This window comes from Sinohyriopsis cumingii, unplaced genomic scaffold, assembly GCF_028554795.1.
Source record: "Sinohyriopsis cumingii isolate HCF-2022 unplaced genomic scaffold, ASM2855479v2 utg001564l, whole genome shotgun sequence".
NCBI classification, from domain to species: Eukaryota; Metazoa; Mollusca; class Bivalvia; order Unionida; family Unionidae; genus Sinohyriopsis; species Sinohyriopsis cumingii.
The window spans coordinates 222917-247728 of record NW_028316019.1 but is presented as its reverse complement, the minus strand read 5'-3'; the positions used below and the strand labels follow the sequence as shown (position 1 = coordinate 247728).

Here is a 24812-nt window from a genome sequence, read left to right as displayed (position 1 = left end):
CAACACGGCAAAGGATCATCGTGGAATCGTCCCAGCCTAGTCAGAGGTTCTTCTGACCCTTCCCACCCCATTGTTGATATTTGCACATTTGTGTTATGGTGGTGAGGGTCAGAGTAAACTCCGATTGCGTCCCATCCCAGTTCTGATCCAGTGTCATAAAGTCACAGCTTGAGAGAAAATGCATCTGTCTGAAACATCGTGAAATATATTTGTTTAAAGTAGTCAGCACTGATAAACACGACCAGAAAATATATTCCCTTTCTTAATAAGTTTCCGTACCGTTGTCGTTGAAGCATCTTTGAATTATTATTTTCCTGAATATGTTGTCCACAAGTTTTTTGGCTTGTTTACCTCGAGCAGTTTGATATGTATTGGACAAGAATAGCTCAAAACTGCTCACGTCATTGGTAAAATTCCCAAAGTTATTTTTAACCCTAGTACTTAGCGGTTATAGTGCAAAATGAGTTATGGAAAAGATTTATTATTGCTGAAATGTATCAACACTGGTTAATTTGTCCGATTCGCCAATTGATTTAGACAGTACTAAAACATACTTATTTGACGACACGGCAAAGGATCATCGCGGAATCGTTCCATCGCAATCAGAGGTTCTCCTGACCTTCTCACTCCATTGTTGATATATGGACACATATGTTGGGGTGTACATCCCAACATGAATGTCCAAACAACAACAATGGGATGGGTAGGGTAAGAGGAAACTCCGACTACATCCCATCACAGTTTTTGATGCAGTGTCATAAAGTCACAGCTTGAGAGAAAATGCGTATGTCGGAAACGTCGGGAAACTATATTTGTCTACACTAGACAGCAATGATAAACACGACCAAAAATATGTTCCCTTTCTTAGCCAGCTTCCTTACCGTTGTCGTTGAGGCATCATTGAATTATTATGTGTCCTGAATATTTTGTCCACACGTTTGTGACTTGTTTACCTCTATCAGTTTGATACGTATTGGACAAGAATAGCTCGAATCTGCTCACGTCATAGGTAAAATTCCCAAAAGTTATTTTGAACTCAAATACCCCGATTACGTCTCATCCCAGTTTGTTAATGAGTTGTCATAAAGTCACAGCTCGAAAGAAAATGCATATGTCGGAAACAACGATATTTGTCTACACTAGGCAGCACTGATACACACAACCAGACAATACGTTCCCTTTCTTTGCCAGCTTCCTTACCGTTGTCGTTGAGGCATCTTTGAATTAGTATGTGTCCTGAATATTTTGTCCACAGGTTTGTAGCTTGTTTATCTCGAGCAGTTTGATATGTACTGGACAAGAATAGCTCAAATCTGCTCACGTCATAGGTCAAATTCCCAGAAGTTATATTTAACCCAAATACTTATCGGCGATAGTGCAAAACATGTTATGGATGGTATTCTATCGAGCCATTATTGAAAAGTTATTATTACTTAAATGTCTCAAAACTAGTTAATTTGTCAAATTCGCCAATCGATTTAGATAGTACTAAAACATGTGTTGGACAACATAGAAAAGATTCATAGCGGTATCGTCCCATCTTAATCTGAGATTCCTCTGACCCTTTCCATCCCATTGTTAATATTTGGACATCTATGATATGGTGTACACCACAGTATAAATGTCCAGATATCAACAATGAGATGGGAAGGGTCAGAATAAGCTCAGATTACGTCCCATTCCAGTTTTGATGCAGTGTCATAAAGTCACAGTTCTCCAGAAAATGCATCTGTTGGAAACAACGTGACCAACATGTTTGTTTGCACTGGTCAGCACCGATTCACACGACCAGAAAGCATGTCCCATTCCCTAGCCAGTTTAATTACCGTTGTCGTTGAAGCATCTTTGCTTTATTCATATGTCCTGAATATTTTTGTTCAGAAGTTTTTGGCTTGTTTACATCGAGATAATTTGATACGTAATATACGGGACAGGATTGCTCAAATCTGTTCACGTGATTGAGAAAATTCGCAAAGTTATTTTAATACTGACGGCAATATTGCAGAATGTGTTACGAGTGGGATTATGTAGAATTATTATGGAAAAGACTTATAGCTTCAGTGTCTCAAATCCAGTTAATTTGTCCGATTTGCCAATCAATTTAGATGGTGCTAAAACATACTTATTTGACAACACGGCAAAGGATCATCGTGGAATCGTCCCAGCCTAGTCAGAGGTTCCTCTGACCCTTCCCACCCCATTGTTGATATTTGCACATTTGTGTTATGGTGGGGAGGTCAGAGTAAACTCCGATTACGTCCCATCCCAGTTTTGATGCAATGTCATAAAGTCACAGCTTGAGAGAAAATGCATCCGTCTGAAACATCGTGAAACTATATTTCTTTAAAATAGTCTGCACTGATAAACACGACCAGAAAATATATTCCCTTTCTTAATAAGTTTCCGTACCGTTGTCGTTGAAGCATCTTTGAATTATTCCTTTTCCTGAATATGTTGTCCACAGGTTTGTGGCTTGTTTACCTCGAGCAGTTTGATATGTACGGGGCTCAAATCTGCTCACATCATAGGTAAAATTCCCAAAGTTATTTTTAACCCTAGTACTTAGCGGTGATAGTGCAAAATGGGTTATGGATGGGATTATATCGAGTCATTATGAAAAAGATTTATTATTGCTGAAATGTCTCAACACTAGTTAACTTGTCCGATTCGCCAACTGATTTAGACAGTGCTAAAACATACTTATTTGACGACACGGCAAAGGATCATCGTGGAATCGTTCCATCGCAATCAGAGGTTCCTCTGACCTTCCCACTCCATTGTTGATATATGGACACATATGTTGGGGTGTACACCCCAGCATGAATGTCCAAACAACAACAATGGGATGGGTAGGGTCAGAGGAAACTCCGACTACATCCCATCACAGTTTTTGATGCAGTGTCATAAAGTCACAGCTTGAGAGAAAATGCGTATGTCGGAAACGTCGGGAAACTGTATTTGTTTACACTAGTCAACACTGATAAACACGACCAGAAAATATGTTCCCTTTCTTAGCCAGTTTCCTTACCGTTGTCGTTGAGGCATCTTTGAATTATTATGTGTCCTGAATATTTTGTCCACCAGTTTCTGTCTTGTTTACATCGAGCAGTTTGATATGTACTTGGCTCAAATCTGCTCACGTCATAGGTAAAATTCCCAAAGTTATCTTTTAACCCAAATACATAGCGGCGATAGTGAAAAATGAGTTATGGATAGGATTATATCGATACTTTATTCAAAAGAGTAATTATCGCTTAAATTACTCAAAACCAGTTAATTTGTCAGATTAGCCAATCGATTTAGATAGTGCTAAAATATGCTTGACCGGATGACAAAGTTCATCATAGTCTCGTCCCATCCCTATTTTGATGCAGTGTCAAAAAACTCCCAGTTCTTGAGAAAATGCATCTGTTATTGGCATGGTGACGACAACATTTGTTTACACTGGTTAGCACTGATTCACATGACCATACAATGTTCCCTTTCTTAGCCAGTTTACCTCACCATTGTAGATGAAGCATCTTTGAATTAATCATGTGTCAAGAATATTTTTTCCACAAGTTTTTGGATTTGTTTCCACGAGCTGCTTTCATGCTTAGTGTGCCGGACAAGATCAGATCAAATGTGCGCACGGTTCATGTTTTATAAGGTTGCCAGACTCCAGATGCTTACACCTTTGGTCGTTATATCAGGTTAAATTATGCAATGGTGATTAATAATGCAGTCACCATGGAAGATTGGAAAGGACATCCTTTGATTGTTTGATTTTTGAAAGGGCATCCTTTCATTGTTTTATTTGTTTCCTTTCTATATCATCAGTTAAAAAGTAAGCACAGTTTTGGTATCTTAATATAGAGTAATGCTAAGTTATCCGGAAGTAAAGATTTCACTCGCTCAGACGGAAATATGTCTTCCTTGCATCTTGCATTCTGCTGCATAACAATGTATACTGTATCAGAAGGAAAAATCGTACATGGCATAATTGGGAAACAATTATCGTTCTCGTGGCTGTTCAACATTAGCAGATACGATGCTATCGAAATAATGCATAACGGGTCACGTATCCATCGTTTTTTCCCTATTAATAATCCTTCAGTTCAGCTTGAATCGCCGGATCGAGTGAACTTTTTGATAGATTACGCAACGCCTACAAATGTTAAGGTGACTATAAACATTTTGAACATAACCGAAAATGATACTGGGATATACAGTGTGGTACAACAATGGAATTCAATGGACTTGGACGTCAGTGTTTATCTGCAAACGACTGGTATGTAGCTCAAACTATATATTTTCGGGCAACCCAAAATCATAATCCTCGACATAAATTGGAATTAGATGTGTTGTACCTGCCGTAGAAAAGGGAACTAATGCTGAATGTGACTTGTTCTGTTTTGCATAAGTTGTTACTATAGACGCATAATTTATTTTTTCTGGTGCTTTGTAAGGAAAAACACAGGTAAATTCATAGAGATGTGAGTTAGTAATAAACTGTATCTCACATTAAACCGCTTACATCTAAACATCTAAATATTTCCAATGTTCTTGAAGAATTATTATTAGAATAATTACGTTTATTTTCGGATACAGTAATTACCAACGAAATATGCCATTTTATCTCACCTGCAATGTGAAATTGACCCACTGGTTAACTGCATGTGCTTCTGTATGCATTATTTTGCCTCTGATTTCAATTCTCAATAAAAAAAAAACTGTTGCACATTGATGTTATATATATATATATATATATATATATATATATATATATATATATATATATATATATATATATAGTTATGACTCTGTGGCCCTAAATGTCCTATCACAAGTACAAATTTATGACGTACCAATTGAAATCCCAGTGATGTTCTCGACTGTGTTGATGTGCCTGTAGTCTTGAATGTGCTAATGTGCCAATGGCATGGGATGTGGCGATGCGTTAACAGTCTTTTCATGAATCGCTATAATATCATCCAAAAGGTCCTTGAATGAAGAAAAAAAAAGATTTGTATAATAGAGTTTTCATTTACATATCGGTTAATTATACGATACATATATTTCAATTACATCAGATCATGCATTATGAATGATACAAAATATACATAAAGCAATATTTTACTTATATGCATGTGAATGTGCATCTGCGATTGGATTATATTTTTCCTGATGTGCATGATGTCGATATTGTATTCCTAAAACATTAAACTCGAGCATAATAATCTTTGATTTTCGTTTTTCATATTGGTAATGAAAATAATCTGGTTGTGATTAAAATACTCGGAGAAGGAGCTAACAATAATACAGTTCAAAGTGTTACAACGCCAGTATCAAAGCCTAACATTCCATCTCAATTATGGAATAGTTTCTTTGGTGCCTGTCTTAGGTAAAAAAAAAAAATAGAATACTCAATGATCGACAACAATTTTTGTCTTATTGAATCAATAATCCACCATCCCCAACATCACTTGCATCAACAGACATTTAAATGATTGACTGAATTTTGTAGATGAATGAAGTGATGCACTCTTAAGTATGACCGTAAACCTATACAGAGCCTCTTGACATTTTTTAGACTAATGCAACTTGATTTTCTTTCTCAACAAATCGATCGGGACTACAACAGTTATGGAAAACTTTGAACAAAATATCCAGCCATACCCAAAAGCCGCATCAGTGACATCTTACTGAGAAGGGCAGGGAATTCAGAGATAGTCTTGATATTAATTTATGCAGATTTAACATTACCGTGTCCCACAATGTCTCCAAAAAGCTAACACAAACACAGCAAAAAACGCACATTTAATTAAACTAATTGTCAGATTTGCAACAGCGTGCCTATCAAATAATTTCCAAGTGATCTTCAAGGTGTCCATGTATAAGATAACGACAACGATGTTTGTGTCAAAATTTAATTTAGACCAGATGTTAATTAAGCATTGGAAAGTACAAGGCGCACCTTTTGTATCTTTGTCATAGCTTAATTTCATTTTTGATTAAGTGGAAAGCATATTTGTTCTTGATACTATTTATATTGTATATTTTTACTTTACAATCAATGATATCTCACAAGCAAGAATATTAGAAGGCGAAATCGGTGGAGACAGGTCGTTTTCATGGACGTTCAGCAATACCAAATATGATGTTATCCATATAGTACATAACACATCAAGTATCTTTCATTTTGTTCCCGATAATAATCCTTATATTCCACGTAAACCACTAGATCGAATGAATGTTTCGGTAGGTTACACTACACATGAGAATGTAACTGTGACTATACAGTTGTTGAACATAACCCAACCTGATGCTAGAATGTACAGGGTGGTGTAAACAGTGGAATTCCATGTATTAAGATGATAAAGTTGGCCTACAAATTACTGGTATGTTGTCAACAGTTTATATAAATATTTACCTTTCAATAACCCAATCAGTAACCAGAGTGGCAAAACTGAATTATATAAGGTTTGCCTACTGTACAATGCAAACTAACGCTTATTATGACCAGCTGTGTCTTGCTTTAGCTTAGATTGTTACCATAGCTGCAAACTTCGTATTTAAGTGCGTTAGTAATATTAAGAATCTCTGTTTCCATTTAAATTCTAAAAATTACACAATCATCTGGTATAAATATGCTTGAATATGTGTATAATAGAGTTAGGATATATGCTTATCTTCGGATATCCATTTTTTTTTTTTAAATTCAGCGATATCTTCCACAGCATGGTTACCATTTGTAGCGGGTGTAAAATAGTGCAGTGTATCAAATGCTTATTTGCAGTTGGATGTAGTCCCGTTTAACAAAATGTTTGTAAACCGGTGACTTATGTACTCATGCATAAAATGGGAATATTTCCATTCTGTTTCCATTTATATTTAGAAAATTATATTTGCATGCTTAATATTGTCTTGTTTATTGAGATACGTATATTTTCAGCTATATGAGGTCTAGAACCATTTATTATAAAGACTTTGCATGAAAATAAATCCCTTCTGATATAAAAGCAGTTCGTGAATTGATCCACTCATTAGTTTGTTAATGGTGGCTTTAGACAGAGGTTACTGATCTAGGTCACACTCGCTATACTCCATGATGTTTGCTCATATTGGTAAAATTGATACATGTTATGTGCAATCCACGTATTATAATCAGTGAAAGTGACAGTGACCAATATGCGACCATACAAGAGAACTTAGGAGGGATAGAGGCTGTTCGCCTAGATCTGTAGCCATAAATCCACTATTATAATACTACTGTGGTAAACACCATTCAGATTGGGATGTGACAACATTATTTGCGACATTTATATACTTTTTCATTTTTTAAGGACATTACTAGACTTTTATTGTATGTAAATCTGCTACTACAAGGTTCCTTATATGTGCTTGGGGTTATTGGTGATTTTCTACTTTCTCAGGCGTTTTCGAACTCGGCCATGCTAATTATGTTTTCCTCTGTAGCCACCGATTACAGTTTATTAATTGAATTGAATTCAGCTTCCTCATTGTAGAAGCAATCAGTGAGTGTTTTCGCTCCTGGAGGTGCAGTCAACGATTGAGCATGTTCACATGCTGATGCGATGACACCAATCTGACCTTTAATTGATATCGGCACATTAGGTTAGTCTGAACTATCGATTTTTATTTGACTCTTAACAAGGTTATATTGCAGCGTATTTTCTGCCACCACTCTGACGCAGACCTTAGTCAAATAGAAATAAAAATCACTGGCAATGTTAACATCTGCTGTCAGTTGGTTTAATACCCGATGTACACACTCCACAACATTGTCATTACTGCCAGGATCCATTAATTATATGTAATAATAAATCTAATCCATAACAGGAGCTCCAAACAGTGGAGAAATTGTCTCGATAGATATGAGATGATTTATAATTTTGTTAATCTTACGCTATCAATGATATCGATGCCATATATATATATATATATATATATATATATATATATATATATATATATATATATATATATATATATATATAAATGATTTTGGAACGTTGCATCTTATTACTCGTTCACCAGGTTGATTGTTGATAAATATTATCAATAGACCACATCCACTATAAGAACCGGATATGCTAAATAAACACGAGCTGGACTCGTGCTTTGTAATAATGTGAGAGTCAGGTTTTAAAAAACAAACTTCACATTATCAAAAACCATTCGAACATTTCTCTTGCCTTCATTTTTTCCCTCTCCCTCATCGGTCAGCAGTTTTAAGTATGGCGTAAAAATGAACTTGCTACACGTGTTGTAGTGGTGGGTGCATATCTACAATTTGTTCATCGACGTATTGTTGTTTGTATCAGCAGCATCGTCATCATACTCTTCGATAAAAGCAATTGACTTACCGGAGTCACTCATTGCTCCAACATTACTTATCGCGGACAGATTGTTTCCATCAGCGCCTTCTAACCTGATAACAATATCTTGAATATAAATATTTGATATTTATAATTTAACAGTTTGATCTGGAAAAATGACAAGCTTGCTAGGGTCAGCATCAGGAATAACAAGACTGGCAAATTTAGTTAAATCATCTTTGTGGCATACCTGCTTAGATCCACAACAACATCGCGTCTAGTTGAGTAGCATCCGTAAATATCAATAGACAGTTTAAATAATAAAAGCACTTTAATGTACAATCAATACGTGTTTGTGTTGTTGGTGAAGGTTCAAATCCACGTAACGCTTTAAAAACAAGATGATTCATATGAGGTCGTTCAACAGAGCTTTTATCGGTATAGTTGAATAAAACGGTGGTCATTGGGTGGCATAACTACCACGTACATAATTAGCATCTTGAAGTGGTGGTGCAATTTAATATGAGTCGAAAACAGTATATGATTAGGTGTAAACACACATGCAATCCTATGAGTCAAAGCCATTCCTGATGCCGTCCCAACAGCCACTAATCTGGAGCTACTGCTGATAGCAACGTTGTAATCGCAGGTTTTCTTTCCACTCTACTCCCTAAATACCAGTTATGACCATTCAGTATCCATGCCTTTCTCTTTGCAATTTTTCCATGTACTATTTCCAGTCGACTGGTCTTATAAGAGCGACATGCATATGGTTTTTAAGCTTGCCTGGGGAATTGTTTTCGTTTTCAAACTTGTGCTTGAATCCGTGACTGGCAATCGGGTAGTACTTTTGGCATCTTGTAAATTGCATCTCTAACGTCTTCATCATGTACAAGTGTGCTGCTGCTATCATATTAATTATTTCTCTAATTTCTCCCATGATGTCGTTGAATTCTTCAATCACAACTGGCATGTTATCCATTGGTCTTCGTATGAAAAATACTCTACATACGACAATATCTTGATTAATCAGACTTTAGCTCGAAAATATATCTCAAAATAAAAATGTAGATTTTATTGTCTTTTTTGTAGGTTTTAAGAAAGCTTTTAATAAAGTACTGCATGATAAATTATGGTTGTCATTAATACGTAAAGGTATGAATGGTGAAAAGTACATATTTTAAGAGTTATGTATCAAAATCTGATAACATGTGTCCGAACTCCGAAATGTTTAAGTATTTATTTCGGTGAACAAGATATTGTTGTATTATAAGCCCTATCATGGTTTCCCTTGCCTTTATAACTGAATTACACAGCTTAAACTTGAATTCAATTAGAGGTGTATTTATCACAGAAGATATTTGTGCAATATTTTACTTCGATGATGTTGCTAACTGCATATAATACGGTAACACTCTTGTAACAACAAAGAAATGTCATTGGACGTTTTTGTGATAAAACTGGTTGGATGGTCAATCTCAATAAAACTTATATCATTCTTTTTCAAAAATGGGTGATATCGTAAGCAAAAGGAAGTTAGATTTATCAAAAAAGACATACAAAATGCGTGACTTAATGCAATATATGGGCTTATTTTTCGCCGAAAAATTGGTTTGGACAAAAGCAAAGTAGATACTAGCGGCTGAAGCAAACAAAGCAATACAGCTTTTGAATTATCAGAAACGATTTGGCTGCAGAGGGTGGTTTTTTCAAACGTTTTGGTTCTGTTATAAAACGACATGCTTGCGGTGAGTCAACAATCTGAGGATACGAATTTACTAGACATTGAAAATTGCAATACAAATTTTGCAAGCAGTATTTAGGAATTCATAAAACTAATAATGCGTACTGCGATTATAGTAGAGGAGTTGCGGATTGATTAAAATTGTTACCTCTATGTTTTACGATGTAATAAATACTGTCTGAAGTTGGTAAGAGTGTATTCAACTCGCTACCCATATCAATGTTATTTAATGCTGAAAAGATAGTTGAAGTCAACCGGGCTACGAAAGTTAAAGACCTGTTTAATTCTCTTCGTTTTTTGGTCATGTCTGGCTGATTAAAAACAATTTTTCTCACTATTTGCGCAAAGAATCGTGGATTCAGCTTTCCAAAACTGGCAAAGTTATATTCTCAGTTCAAATAAATATGTTGATTATAGCATGTATAAAACTGAAATAGAACCAGCAAAATAAAAATCAAATGTATATGTCTGTATGTATATACAAATATTTTTGTAGGAAATTGCTTGCTAAATTCAGGTATTCAGAAAAATACTGCAAGCGGAGACATATATGCATAGTAGGGTTGAGAGAAATCATAGGTATTGTGGCTTAAGCCGAAAAAATACACTTGGTAGAAGATCAATTAATTTTCGCTTTTACTTGTCCAGCTTATGATCATTCAAGAAAGAAATATTTTAATGAAGTTTATTATTTTTAAAAAAGGTTTTATCCCTCATGAGTAATAATAATAATAATATATTAATTATATGAAATCTTTCTTTCCATATCAATTCGGCTTTTCATATATGATAACGGTAAATGATACACTTAGCACATTATGGTAGTAACACCCTTACAATATCATACATTGATTCTTTATTTCACGTTGTGTATGTGCACTACATATCATTTCCGTACACTATGATGCACACTGCATTTACTTGTAATGCATCTTATAACCTGGGCCCGTGGCCTACATTATCACTGATTATTCAGGAAGCATTGTTTCTCCACACATATCTTGTTTGATGTCATGTAATTTCAAATCAGTTCTGTAAGTCTCTCATCAGAACGTTGATTCAATGTTATTCTTCTTTCTGCAAAGTTGATTGCCTGCGTGGAAATGGACAATATAACCGTCTTACGTAGGTTTATATATATATATATATATATATATATATATATATATATATATATATATATATATATATATATAAGCAAGAGAGAGAGAGAGAGAGAGAGAGACAGACGTAGCAGGTGGGTGGAGGAGTATTGAGAAATCAATCTTGAATAATCTACGATAATGAAACCACACGATGCTTTTGGTGAAGATAGATACATAACGAAGACAAGGACTAAAACCACATTCTTTATCGCCTGACACAATCAGGTAACTTTCGGTAAAGGTTCACGTTAGAGGTTTAAACATTGAGATTATTGATTCCTATGCATCAGCATTATCGAGACCACGACCAAAAGTGTAAAGATTGTCCAGTATGGATGTTACTGGGTGGCCACCGAATATTATTTCCATCTTCAATCTACGAACAAGGTGACTTCCAAAATACTTCAAATGACAGCCTACATGTTCAAGGTTAAAACTGAAAACCTTTATTTCAGAATTTTCTGCTGAGAAGGTGGGTACCTAATGAATTGTTTTTTTTTTTTGTATCTTAGCTCTGGTTTCCTTGTGCAAAATGCCTATATCAATTTGAAACAAAATAAAATGTCTACAAGATATTTTCTTCACTACTCAGACAACGACGAAATCAACACGATGTGCTACACCGTTTGATTGAAGACAGATACAACAGCTCCGACGGTTTCCGCGCAGAGCAATATGAAGCCTTCTATGAATAATACCAGACTCACATGCCTCCGTGTTGATTTCCAACAAGAGATGTTCAAGCATTTTTAGCCTGACATCGACATTCTACGCCGCGGTTTTGGAAATTTTCGATAGTTGTTTCTCATACACAGCGGTTTCGAACAATTGAACTAAGTTTCTACGATTGCCCAAACTGGTGGATTGATGTACCGAAAGAATGTCATGCCCGATAAAATGTCTGCTATCGTACCACCTAAAATATTTAAATCTATGTAGGATACATTTTTGACAGACCCAAGACCTTTTGGATACAGCATGCTAACAACGGCGGAGAAAATAAAATCGGTCCATTTTATGATGACTGATGGGATTTAGAATACGAACAGATAGTACACACATTTCAGAGATGTTTATGGCATGGATGTGATACGTGCTATCCCAGTCGAGAACTGAATAATCCATATACGGGATTAACCGCCAAAGATTTGTACGAAATAATATATCAACGGTGTCAGAATTTTAGAAGCTTAGTTATATCGCGTGCTGGAAACGTTGGAGTGAGAAAACGATTGTCATTACAAACAGAACCAAAATTTCTTCGCATCGTCGAAGACTATGTCGTCGTAACCATTGAACGTTGAGATCCTGGAGCATGTTTGTTTAGAGGACGAACCTAGTTTATACTATTGTTGCACGAGTGCGAATAAAATCTCAAGAAGATCAAATTATATACATTGATGTGTGATAGTTGTACTCGGATATGCTCAATTTCCAGCAGGCATTCCCAACATTTTATCAGAAGACATCGACGTTACCTAAATACAGAAAATATGATTACAGACACATACATCCGATAGGCTGTAGTAAACAGATTGACCTATATGTTTGTTCAGCAAAGTTAATTTTTTAAAACAAAATAGCTGCAGCAAGGACACTTACCATTATCGAGCTTAACCAGAGAATATACTGATTGTCGAAAAGGAAGCCACGAACAAACACTTACACGTTTCTGTAGAGTGAGAATCTGGCTCTTTTAAACAAAGTTCAAAGAAATCGCCTTGACTGCTGATGATGACATAAAACACAATGTGAGATTTAAAGACAGAAAAGAGGAAATCAGGCAGGGCAGCAGTTTATAAATTATGTTTTGTTTGCACTTGCACGTGTGATGCAAGACAATTATTTGTTGAGTGGAATAGATGTGCACATAAGACTAAATCGAGGTAATATAGTTGTCCATTTCATGCCTAATACTAACGATTTCAAAACAACTTGGGAAGAAGCCTGACAACAAATACGACATGTAGAAGCTATAGGTTTTGTAGAAAATAAGACTACTTAGACTCTGACCAGAACTATGGCAAAGTATCCAATTCGACGAGACCAAGTTAAAGCTTTTAACATGGAAGTTGGACTCCAATACAAGATTCGAGATCACGTGTCGCACGGTTATTTACCTAAACGTTTATTGATTTGGCATCGTACGCAATACATCCCTTTAACATTATAATAAAACCTACATGCTTAATTCAGTTTTATCAACCACTGGATAATACAATGAACCTAGTCCTATTCTCATTCGAAAGCTTAGTTTAAGTAGATGGTAAGACAAAGTTTCCTTAAACACCGGAACACATGTTTCACTTACTAACATTGTCTAGCTGCCAATATGTTCGTGTTTTGTATTGTAGATTGTTTCCCTTTCCCAATTTAGAAACTGTAGTTTTGTACACAATTAGGCGGTATTTAATAATCATTCTTTTTGAAAATTTTTATTTAGCTATAATTTGTATTTATCTTTCCTTCACACACACACACACACACACACACACACACACACACACACACAATTACAATCTCTCTATATCTGTCTCTCTCTGTCTCTCTCGTTTTGTTTGCTTTCTAGAGTGATGATTAATTTCTCATCTGCATGACTAGTAATGTGTTCTTAGACCACCGCTGGTATGGCAGACGCGGAGCCTAACCATAACATGCACAGTGTTAAATTCCATTAGTCTTCATATTTGCCGATGCTGGTAAACAACGTTATTCAATATACTGCTCAATAATGTTAAATTCTTACATGTGCCATATTGGCAAACAGAATATCTGATCCGGATAGTCTTCATATTGCTTATATTTATCTATTGTTGTCCACATAGCTACACTCCTGTAAAATATATGAGGACATTACAAAGTTTACTTATATAATACAAAGTATCGACTGTTTAAAAAAAAATTCTAAAAGACACTAGCAATTTCGCTGCACTGTGTTAGGTAGAGACAGGTATAAACATAATAAAAATCAACATAAATAAACGAGGAAGCAGCACGTGCTTTAATGACCCATCACATATATTTCTTGATTGTCGGTCTGTTTCGTATCATCGCGTTATCTTGTGCAGTGAGATTGTTTGCTTTAAACAAACAACCACGACGTATACTGTTAACTCTCTCTCTCTCTCTCTCTCTCTTGGAGCAGCAGTTTATGAGATAAAGTTTCACTCACATCAAAGCTTGAATGTTCGTACAGTTTCGGGTGCTTTTGACAGGAATATGAATCATGATATATATATATATATATATATATATATATATATATATATATATATATATATATATATATATATATATAATAACATTATTCGTGTGTTAATAATTAAAAAGGTGAATATCGTATTCACTTTCTTTATTTCAGGGATCAAGCATTACACAATAACTGCGTCTATCCGGAAAGATGATACAAAGGTACTGGTATGTCTTCACACAAAGATTGCATTCTATTTCCATTGAACATAGGTTGACTCAATACTGATCAAATAATAATAGTCAGAGTTCGTCCATGCAATATGTTCCCCTTAAAATCAATTAGATTTGAAGGAACCGTACTGGAATGCTAAATTCTGACAACGACTGTGGAAGAACCTACATTTTGTCGACCGCTTTTGTTTACACTATTTCAAAACGCTAAAAACTACTTAATGGTCTGGCCAGGATAGACAAACATTAAGTAACAAAGAAAAGAGATTTCTCCTCAATCCTTGTGATCCAGGGGGATGGAAAATAGAGAGAATAGGGTTCCAGAATATAATTTCAAAACAGAAACAAGAAAAAGCATTGATACTTTAAAATGTTCCAGGAGAAAATACATATGAAATTTAATGAAACAGAGATTGTTGTACGAGTGTTTTTCATCTATGAGTTCAAATCACTTGAAAGTATCTTGTCTTCTTGTTAACGCTCTGGATTCCTCTAGCCAAATAAATCGAAATGAAGAAATGGTTTTTAGTTACTGGCACCTCTATTTCCTTTTTTATTGTTTACGAAAATGGTGCATTGTTTTTTCCCCTTACTTCCAGACAATATATTTTACCATGAAAACACCAAGCTGTTGATAGCGAAAGTATTTTTATATAATGTTTCGTATTTCGTCTTCTTTGATGAAGTGTTTTGCAATGCATCATCATCTTCTAAATTTATTAATGTTTATATTTAATTTGCATTAGTATGGCAGTATCATGTGAATTCCAATTCTTAACTCATGAATACAAATGATCTAAACTCTAGAGATTCTCGTTCTATTTTTCTCGAAATCATCCTACAATTTCTATAAAATCCTTGGTATTTCTACAATGCAGTGGCCGCGGAATATTATGAGTTGAGTGTTTGTGTTTATGAATGCATTTGTTCAATGCAGTTTTTAATAATTTGTTGTCGCCAGTAAGCACTATTTTGTTATTTGCTATAGGAACTTGTTTTCTTTTTCCTGGCTTGATTATACTTCTAGAACACTTGGCAAGCACAAAATATTGATTTACGTAATAAGCGCTCAACGACATACTAATGCTGCGGGTATTCATTGAGAAACTACGAAAATGATTTTTTGGTATTTTTTAATGTAATCGTTTGTCAGTTTTAAATTTTTCTTTTTCTTACATGTCATTGTAATGTAAATTTATTCACTGGATATATTTGTTTCAGAAAATTGGTTGAACTGAATCATTCTTTTCATATACACCAGGTGTTGATCTAAATTGTGATCTTGATTCAAAATCAGTAAACAAAGTTCTATTTTTTTTAAAAAATTGGTTGTTGCCAAGGTCATGATGGGCCTACATGGTTTAATATATAAACACCTTTTTTATTTTTTATTTTATTGAAAATTATTGGTCTAATCAAGGCCATATTCTGTGTACGTGATATAGACATGGTCAAGTGACTCTCTCCCCCTTTTGATTTCTCAATTCTGGTTTTTCCATAACTAACGCATTTATTAGTTCTCAGTTTTCGGGCTTTTATACTTGGTATCAAGATGTTTTCTTTGTTGTTGCCAGATTTTGAGTTAATTATCTTCAGATCATTTGCATTTCAAAAAGGATTAATTCTTTATTCTCTGGAAATATTTGAAGACTGCTCAAACAGATTTTGGAAAGACATTGTTTACAAGTTTAATTTGGATTTCCAATACCAGAGTGCGATTATTTGTATTTCTACAAGGAAATATATATAAGCACAGTACTGGCTACAGCATACATCATCGTCATCCATCTTGGATTTTCCATCAGGATTCGAACTTGAAATTATTATAACATTTATTAGTAGGACTTTTGCAATTTCATTTGTGGATTATTATTTGATTATTTTTGGATTTGACTCTTGAAACCGTTCGTTCCTTTCTTTCATTTTTACAGAATTTTCCAGGAAAAAAAAAATTGTTAAATTTTAAAAAGCTTTTTGTTTTCACTCATTCTGTGTTACTGTTTTCACTCATTCTGTGTTACTGTTTATTCAGGCCTAAACATGTAAAAATGACTTTAAAGTCTGTTCATTTTCTAACATAGTAGAATTCCAAGTCATTGAGGCAGACGAGCAGTATGTCTAATTGTTTAATTAAGACAGTCCAATATTTTGTTTTCAGGGATCAATCGTTACATAAGTATGGTGACTTACCTAAAGGAAAATACGGAAGGTACTGAGTCTGAATCTTTCCTTTACTTGTTTAGAATTAATATAAATTTAATGATTGTCATAAAAGCGATCTCACTCGACTGCATTATGGAGAGAGAGAGAGAGAGAGAGAGAGAGAAGGATAGAGAGAGAGAAATACAAAATAATGGCAAGACAATAACAATTTTAGAGGCTCATTTTTTTAATTTTAATTACAAGCCGATTTGTCATATACCTTTTCTTACTTGGAAGTACGGAGCTTTTAATGGAAAAGTAATGAACTTTTTCGAAGGAACATATTTGTTAGTTGTTAGCAATAGTTGTTTTGGAGATCAAAAGTGAATGACAATATGTTACAGAAAAATAATTCAAAAGTCCCCATCTTGTTGAATATATTCGGTTGTAGTTCTTAGCATACCTCATATTAGAACAAGTTCGTGCATCCAAGCAGAATGTGTATGCAGTGTATAGATATGTCATTTGATAAATCAACCATTACAGAGCCACAGAGTTGAGCCGGAAAGAGAATGTAGAAGGTGTCTTTCTAATTCCGGAAACTTAAACAGAATACCTGTACATTATTCTCATTTTTTTTGTTCTTATAAGAATGTGTTGGAGTTCAGAAGCCATCATGAATTGAAATACATTCTGTCAGAAATTAAGTTAAAGTCGAATATATGTAACCACCGCCTACCAGGTTGGTTGAATAGCGATCAAACGCACCCACGCAAGATTTATTGAAGCTGAAGTCAATTTAATGGCATGCTAAATACAGAGGTTTGATAGAAAATAAACAACTAGTCTGCAGGATTTAACGGCATAATAGTACATGAATGACAATAAAACAACATCAGATGAATAACACATGAATACCAGCAGCAACAGTGGTACTGCTACAACATCAACATCCACAACAACTACAACCGCAACTACTATTATTACTAATGATGATAATGAATAAAAACAATATACCAGAAAATCAAGCATTCCTTTCTCGAATTTTCAGTCGTTTTCATTTTTACTGTTTTCTTGTGCTTTTTTGTTCCTGGTCATTCGTATACTGTTGTTGTTTTGTTCTTCTCTACATATGATATTATTTCAAACAGCATCCAGCATTTTAGACCGAAGGGTAATATGTTTCTTTTAATAAGGCAGAAAAAAAACCTGCAGTATTCTCATCATTTTGTTCCAGGAACCAATCATTACACGACTCCTGCTGTAGTCCAGGAAGTAGATACCGAAGGTACTTTTTCTTGCAATTGAAACCTTTATCCACGTTTGTTTAAAATACAATTTGCATCCGTAGATGAACAATAATCTCATTGATATGTTTATAATCGTTCACTGGACTTCAGATTCTTTCATTTTTGGAACGTTACAATTGATATTCAATCATCAATAGAAGATTTTTCATGTAAGACTGAGCAAAGATGATGTAAAGCTACTGGAATGCTAAACGGAACATTATCACACGAATTAATTTTTATGCCAGGAAAATGGAGCAAGATGCCTTTTCCAGAGTCACCGATGCATCATAACCAGGCATGCTCTGAAGTCATTGAAAACATTTTTTTCTTCAAGGTGGAAAGTGATTTTGAATTCATTATGTTGAGAGACAAATGCAAAGGAAAAGTAGATAATAAATAAATAAATAAATAAATAAATAAATAAATTAATTAAAAAATAAATAAATTAATTAAAAAACAATTCCTCTACAATGATATTTTATCTCTTCTACTTCCTACAGTTTTCGACAAATTCAGATTTTCTCTTCGTAGAGATGAATACTTTGATTCAAAGATATGCTGTTACAAGAAGGAAGTTGGTTAATTGGTTAAATGATTTTAGGAATATGACAGGAAGGGACTTTTTATTTTGCACTGCAAAGCTGAAAATACCTTTTTTGAGCTGTATTTAACCATAATTTGAAGCGTCCATTATATTAAACATCGAGGAAGTATGTATCTTCGTTTAAGGCAGAAAATTAATACAGTATTCGCTTTTCTTCTTTCTAAGGCATCACTCAATACAGTACTGCGACTACGATTCCAGAAATGAATGAAGAAGGTACCATATATATGATAATACCTTTCAATTTTACACCTACCTATCTTTAATAGTTGCACAGCATTGTTGTTGACTGTTTGATAAAATAATATGTTAGACTTCAAATACGTTCACATTAATTAATACAGTTCGTTCCATTTTAGGTGAGAAAAAAGTTTTAGCAAGTTTTATTGGATTTACAGAATGTATGATTTTTTGTACGAGCAGCTGGAACATTTTTGACTAATATCAATAGGTTGACACTATATGATAATAGAGACAAATTAAGAGCTTGGGTCAATGGCAAAATAGAATTGTCACTTTTCGCTCGCTCAGACTTGATGTTTGATAAAGTTATATAGCATACTATATGAAACGTACTATTATATTTAAGACTTGCAATCCATTTTAACAAATTTAACAGATTAATCCATCCCAAAGCTATCGTGTCATATGTTGCCGATACTTATAATCGACCAATTGATGGGTCTTGACATCAATTGCTCAACATAATCACATGCACAACATGATGTATTCAATGCACACTTAAGGAACGAAAACATATGTCATATTTGTTATATTCTACATAGCTTCCAACAAGTTATGCTGTAGTCACTTCACCAAACATACTTGCTTTTGAAATTGAAATGATATTTTATAAAACGACTATAATGTTTTTTACGTCTGCAAACGCAAATAATATTTTCCCCCATTATACACTCTAGAAACAATATCTACTTATATTTTCTCCGGCAGATTTTATGTTGTCTTGGTAGTATCGATAGTACATGCCAGTAGTTAATGGTACTGCAATTCGTTCTCTAAATGACAGAAAAACGTTGGTACCTGGTCCTTTTAGACAAAAACATGTTCAAAAAATATTAACAAGGTCTCAGTCATCCTGCATCTAATTTATAAAAAGAATCAAATCTGTGAAATTACAGAGCAGTGCCATTACAAACTGAGATAGTTATATCATTTAAAAAAATAATTGTATTCAAGCATGCATACAACATACTTTAATATTACATATAATTTATAAAACTCAGTCATGTCATATGGTCTTTTATACCACCGTTCATTTGACTGAAATGTACCAGACCAAAACTCTTATTGTCCAAGATATGTTGTTGGGGATACTTCAAAAGCGGTAGAAACAAATCTGGTATGGAAGCATCAATTTATAAAACCATATCTTCATGTTTTAAAAAATCTCTTTACATTTCCTAATTATCTTAGTGTCCGACAATAACATGTTGTAAATATAATGGGATACAACGCTGTAACCGTTTCATTGATAACCGTTAGTTCCAACTACAAATGTAAAAAACGCAGCTAACCAAACTTCTGCAGATAAATCCGTTGCCATGTTAAGAAAGCAATTTAAGCAAGTTTAAATCCTCGTGATATCTATATGTCACATATGTCACAGATACTTGAGCACTCTTGCAAAGGTTGATATCTCTTTAGATGATTCTAATAGGATATAAATTGTCCAAGTAACCAACTTTTTATGCGGAAAGAAGAGGGGAAAAGTTTGGCTCAAGTAGGAACATATATATATATATATATATATATATATATATATATATATATATATATATATATATATATATAGAGAGAGAGAGAGAGAGAGAGAGAGAGAGAGAGAGAGAGAGAGAGAGAGAGAGTCGTTGTTTTAGAAGACATTATATATTATGACTATTTAGAAATGGCAGGAGATTCTTTTGAAGAGGTATGTAACTAGATCTTTAGGGACATTAATTCATTACAACTGATGTCAAGGTAATTGCAACTACCATTTTATTATGGTTTTTCCTAGCTGAAGTTTTATTTGGAATTCCATTGACTTAATCATTGTTCTCAACCTGGGACATATATTCTTTATGCCAAAAATGAAGTATTTCATGAACGACACTATCAAGTGAGATACATATGTAGTTTTTTTAAATATATTTATGCAGTCTAAATTTTGCAGATAACCTCCATTGTTCTTACGATTCTGCCTTTGTCAACTTAACATCATTCTCGAACGTCCACATTATCGCCAAACAACAAAGAGAATCACATTGTTTTCGGGCGATTATGGTCCTTGTTTCTGTTACAGTCTTCAATGATTTAAATGGAAGTGTAATTTACTTATTTAATGATAATGTCCTTCCTTTTCTGACACAACGTTTTCTTTTGTCTCTATAATTTGCCTTGATTCTATAACGTATTGTATTACTGTTAAGACTCATCACTGCATATATATGACACAGTATATACTCTATAGGAAGCAAGGTATGGTTCTTGATTTAATAATTAATTATTAAAAGGGCGAGGACCATCAAGTAGTTATGACAATTGCTAGTCTATCCCATGGCAATTGTTTAGGAAATTGAGGCAGTTAGTGCCTTGAAACGAATATATAACTAATTAGGACTTTTTAAACTTTCAGTTGCCATGTAAGAATACAATCTTCTGTTTTGTTCTCAGACTTTCCTTCCAAGCGCCATTTGCTGTATATTGTTCTCGGGATGGGAGCTATTTTAGCTGTTGCATTCATCACCTGCCTTATCCACATAATTAGGATCTGGTAATTATATTTCTCTAAATATTGAAAACATAATAAAACTTTCGAAAGCAAAGAAATGAACAAATTTGTATGTATTAGGAACACTAGAGGTGTCCTCTTATTTATTGTGAATATTATATTGATGATATTTTCAAAATGTATACGTTTTGAATAATGTTAAACCCATACAAATGTATGTGTGGAATTAAACTCGCCGTTTAGGTTTGAAAACTATATCACTGAAGTTAGATATAATATTATTCAATGGCACGAGAACACAGGTGTGACTAAAGCTGATACGGTTATATAATTATGATAAAACTTTGCGAACATACAAATATAATTTTAGCATTATTAAAGTCTCTTGCAGAATCCAGGGATATCAATGTCTGCTCTGTTTGTCTATGTAATCGTCTATAATTATCTCGTTTTGCATGGATTTCTGTCTTCGGAATCTGAATTGACTGTACAGATGAGAATTATTTACTTGGTCGACATTTGGGTGTGTCTGGTACGCACGGATGCTTAGACCACCGAATTTCTAACATCATGTTTTGGAGATGCGTGCATGGTCGAGATGGTATAGGAGTTGGTGCTTACAGGCAAGAATATGGATGCTGTTTACCCGCGTTTAGAGTACAAATTAAAATTCCAAATATATATATATATATATATATATATATATATATATATATATATATATATATATATATATATATATATATTGCATATTTGCAGTGTTAAATTTGTTTTAAACACAACAATTTCCTTCTGTAGCTCACGTGTGGACAGAGTACCAAAAAACAATAGATTCACTGATTCAAAAAGGGACGACACTATACTGGAGCGGGGAAACCTGCCTGGGAATTACTGGACACTTGTAAGCAATGAAAGAGGTGAACTGAGCACCGCAATTGAAACGGAACGTCGAAGCGGATCAATATTAATTGAACAATCTATGCCTATGGCTACTACAAGTAAAGAAACAGAGGAGATTCTGAGACCGGATAACATTGACAAGAGTGAAGAATTCGATGGGTATATCAATCCATTTCAGTCATGTCCAGTAGAATTAGATGAATATATCCATCCAGTTCACTCATGTCCACAGGGTTCGGTGACTACATCCATCCAGTTCGCTCAGATCCTGTGAATGCAGATTTGTATCCAGTCATCAATCAAGTTTTAGAATACCCTCATTAACAAAGTGCACAGCATTCTTAAAAAGGTGAAGTCTGCATAAGTTTATGATGATCCCTGTTTTTGTACTTGGTGTTGTAATGTGAACTGAAGAAACAAATTTAAGTCGAAGTGGAAACTTCGACACAAGCGGTAATAAAAGTAGCATTAATAGTTCACTCTTCGTAAACTCAACAAATTTTATACCTAAGTGCAACATGTATCACATGTATGATATATTCAATAATCGAGAGCGAATTTTCTGTCTCTATTTAACTGAATTTGAAATCATATAAAAAAAATTGCGCCGTAACCTTTGTCGCTAGATGACTAAGTCATAACACGCGAAGCAGGTTTGCGAGGAAAGGCAATAATGCACCTGTGTTTTAAGTTACGTGGATATTAAATAATAAGGTCCATACAGTCAACAAAAAAGAGCGCTCTACCAACATTCGATGTTCCGGAAGCACTGTAATAATTCAAAAGAGCCCTCTGGTGCTTGAGAACCATTCAACTGGAATAAAATGGCATATATATATATATATATATATATATATATATATATATATATATATATATATATATATATATATATATACATATATATATATATATATATATATATATATATATATATATATATATATATATATATATATATATATATATATATATGGTTAAAGTAATATTTGAGAAGTCGGTAGGTTTTTCATTAATTGTTGTTTGGAAAAAAGAGATATAGTTAATTGTAAATAGTTTTAACTTTTACAGAAGCCTTCATATATGGAATCTCGACAAAACAATAAATGAACAAATAAGATCGGAACATTACAATTTCTAAGCCCCGCAATACTAATCCAGTCTTCCTAAATTCTGCAATAATTTTGGATAAATCGCTAATGCAGTAACATCAAACACAATACACTTGATAATTAAGTACAAATTCTACCTAAATTTTATAACTAAACCAGATAGTAAATAGTTGATTAAAATCAAGCACATAACCTTGAGCCAGAAATATAATAAAAGACAAACAATCACATATATGAAAGAGATGGAGAAAAGACACAGAAGATATAAGAGGTGCACGGACTATACAAACAAACAACATGTAAACTCCCAGTTATTCAAAAATTGTTATGTTAGTATGTTTAAAAATTGATTATATGCATTATATTGGCGGGAAAACGAAATATACTTTCATTCTTGAGTTAGATAATTCTATTTCAGACTTATAAGGCAGGTTTTCGTATATATGCATATCTATCTATCTATCTATCTATCTATCTATCTATCTATATATATATATATATATATATATATATATATATATATATATATATATATATATATATATATATATATAGATGCATTATTTTCGAGATCTAAGTGTTAAACGTCAGATATGTCTTGCACATTCTCTTAATACTGACATCGGAAGAGGTCATCTTAAATGAAACTAATATATTGATACAAAGAGTTTAAAAATAGGTATAAAGCCATTTACAATGCATCCTGCAGCATCAATTATGATAAGTGTTCGATTCTATGACAAAGAATGGTTAAACATTTATGAATTTCGCATCAGACACAGTAAGAAGAACTCATCAAGAAAAGTTAAGGCAATGGCCTGAGAATAAATAAGAGAAGCCAGTTTGTCGCAAGGTGATATAAATACAATATCGCAAATCAATGTGATATTATAAGAACGTTACATATTTAGGAAATAGGAAAACAACATCTCATACTGAAGCTCGGCACAGTTACATTATGGTAGAACATATAACTCAGAATAATAATGTTATATATGTAGTGACCAACACAAACCAACATTGCATAGTCCATTGCAGGAATTATATGAAGAAGTTAATAACTGGTGTTTTTGTAAAAATATAACTCTTCAATGGGATATTGCTGATGAAAACATATGATGAAAATAAAGTATATTAAAACTGAACCTTCGACCTCATATGGAAGTAATGTGTATGACAACCGATCCAGGTGGTAGTAGCTACCAGGCAGTTATGAAGCGTCACCATGCTGCTACGATGCAACCACACAAGAGTTTTCTTGGCATGAAATGCAATACAGGATATAAAAATAAATACAAGTATTTTGTTGTATGATCTATTATATAGTTTGAAATTCGTGAACTTAATGACGGAAAAGAAAGTTCAATGCAATGACCAAGCTATTAGTCCTCAGTATTT

At 33.8% G+C, this 24812-nt stretch overlaps 1 protein-coding gene across 1 annotated transcript; it reads left to right on the top strand.

Annotated features, from left to right (window-relative positions):
• Positions 1–21322: 21322 nt before the first annotated feature.
• On the top strand, positions 21323–23115 carry LOC149771938 (uncharacterized). Its single transcript, XM_089948068.1, has 2 exons — positions 21323–21444; positions 22201–23115. The coding sequence occupies exons 1-2, from the start codon at positions 21386–21388 to the stop codon at positions 22574–22576; spliced, it is 435 nt and encodes a 144-aa protein (XP_089804194.1). The 5' UTR covers positions 21323–21385; the 3' UTR covers positions 22577–23115.
• Positions 23116–24812: the final 1697 nt, after the last annotated feature.

Bases quoted from the DNA above. Each gene is read 5' to 3' on its own strand.
- LOC149771938 (XM_089948068.1), top strand. From the start codon at position 21,386: ATGGGAGCTATTTTAGCTGTTGCATTCATCACCTGCCTTATCCACATA. The intron at 21,445-22,200 runs GTAATTATATTT...TTCCTTCTGTAG, and splicing joins ATCCACATAATTAGGATCTG to CTCACGTGTGGACAGAGTAC.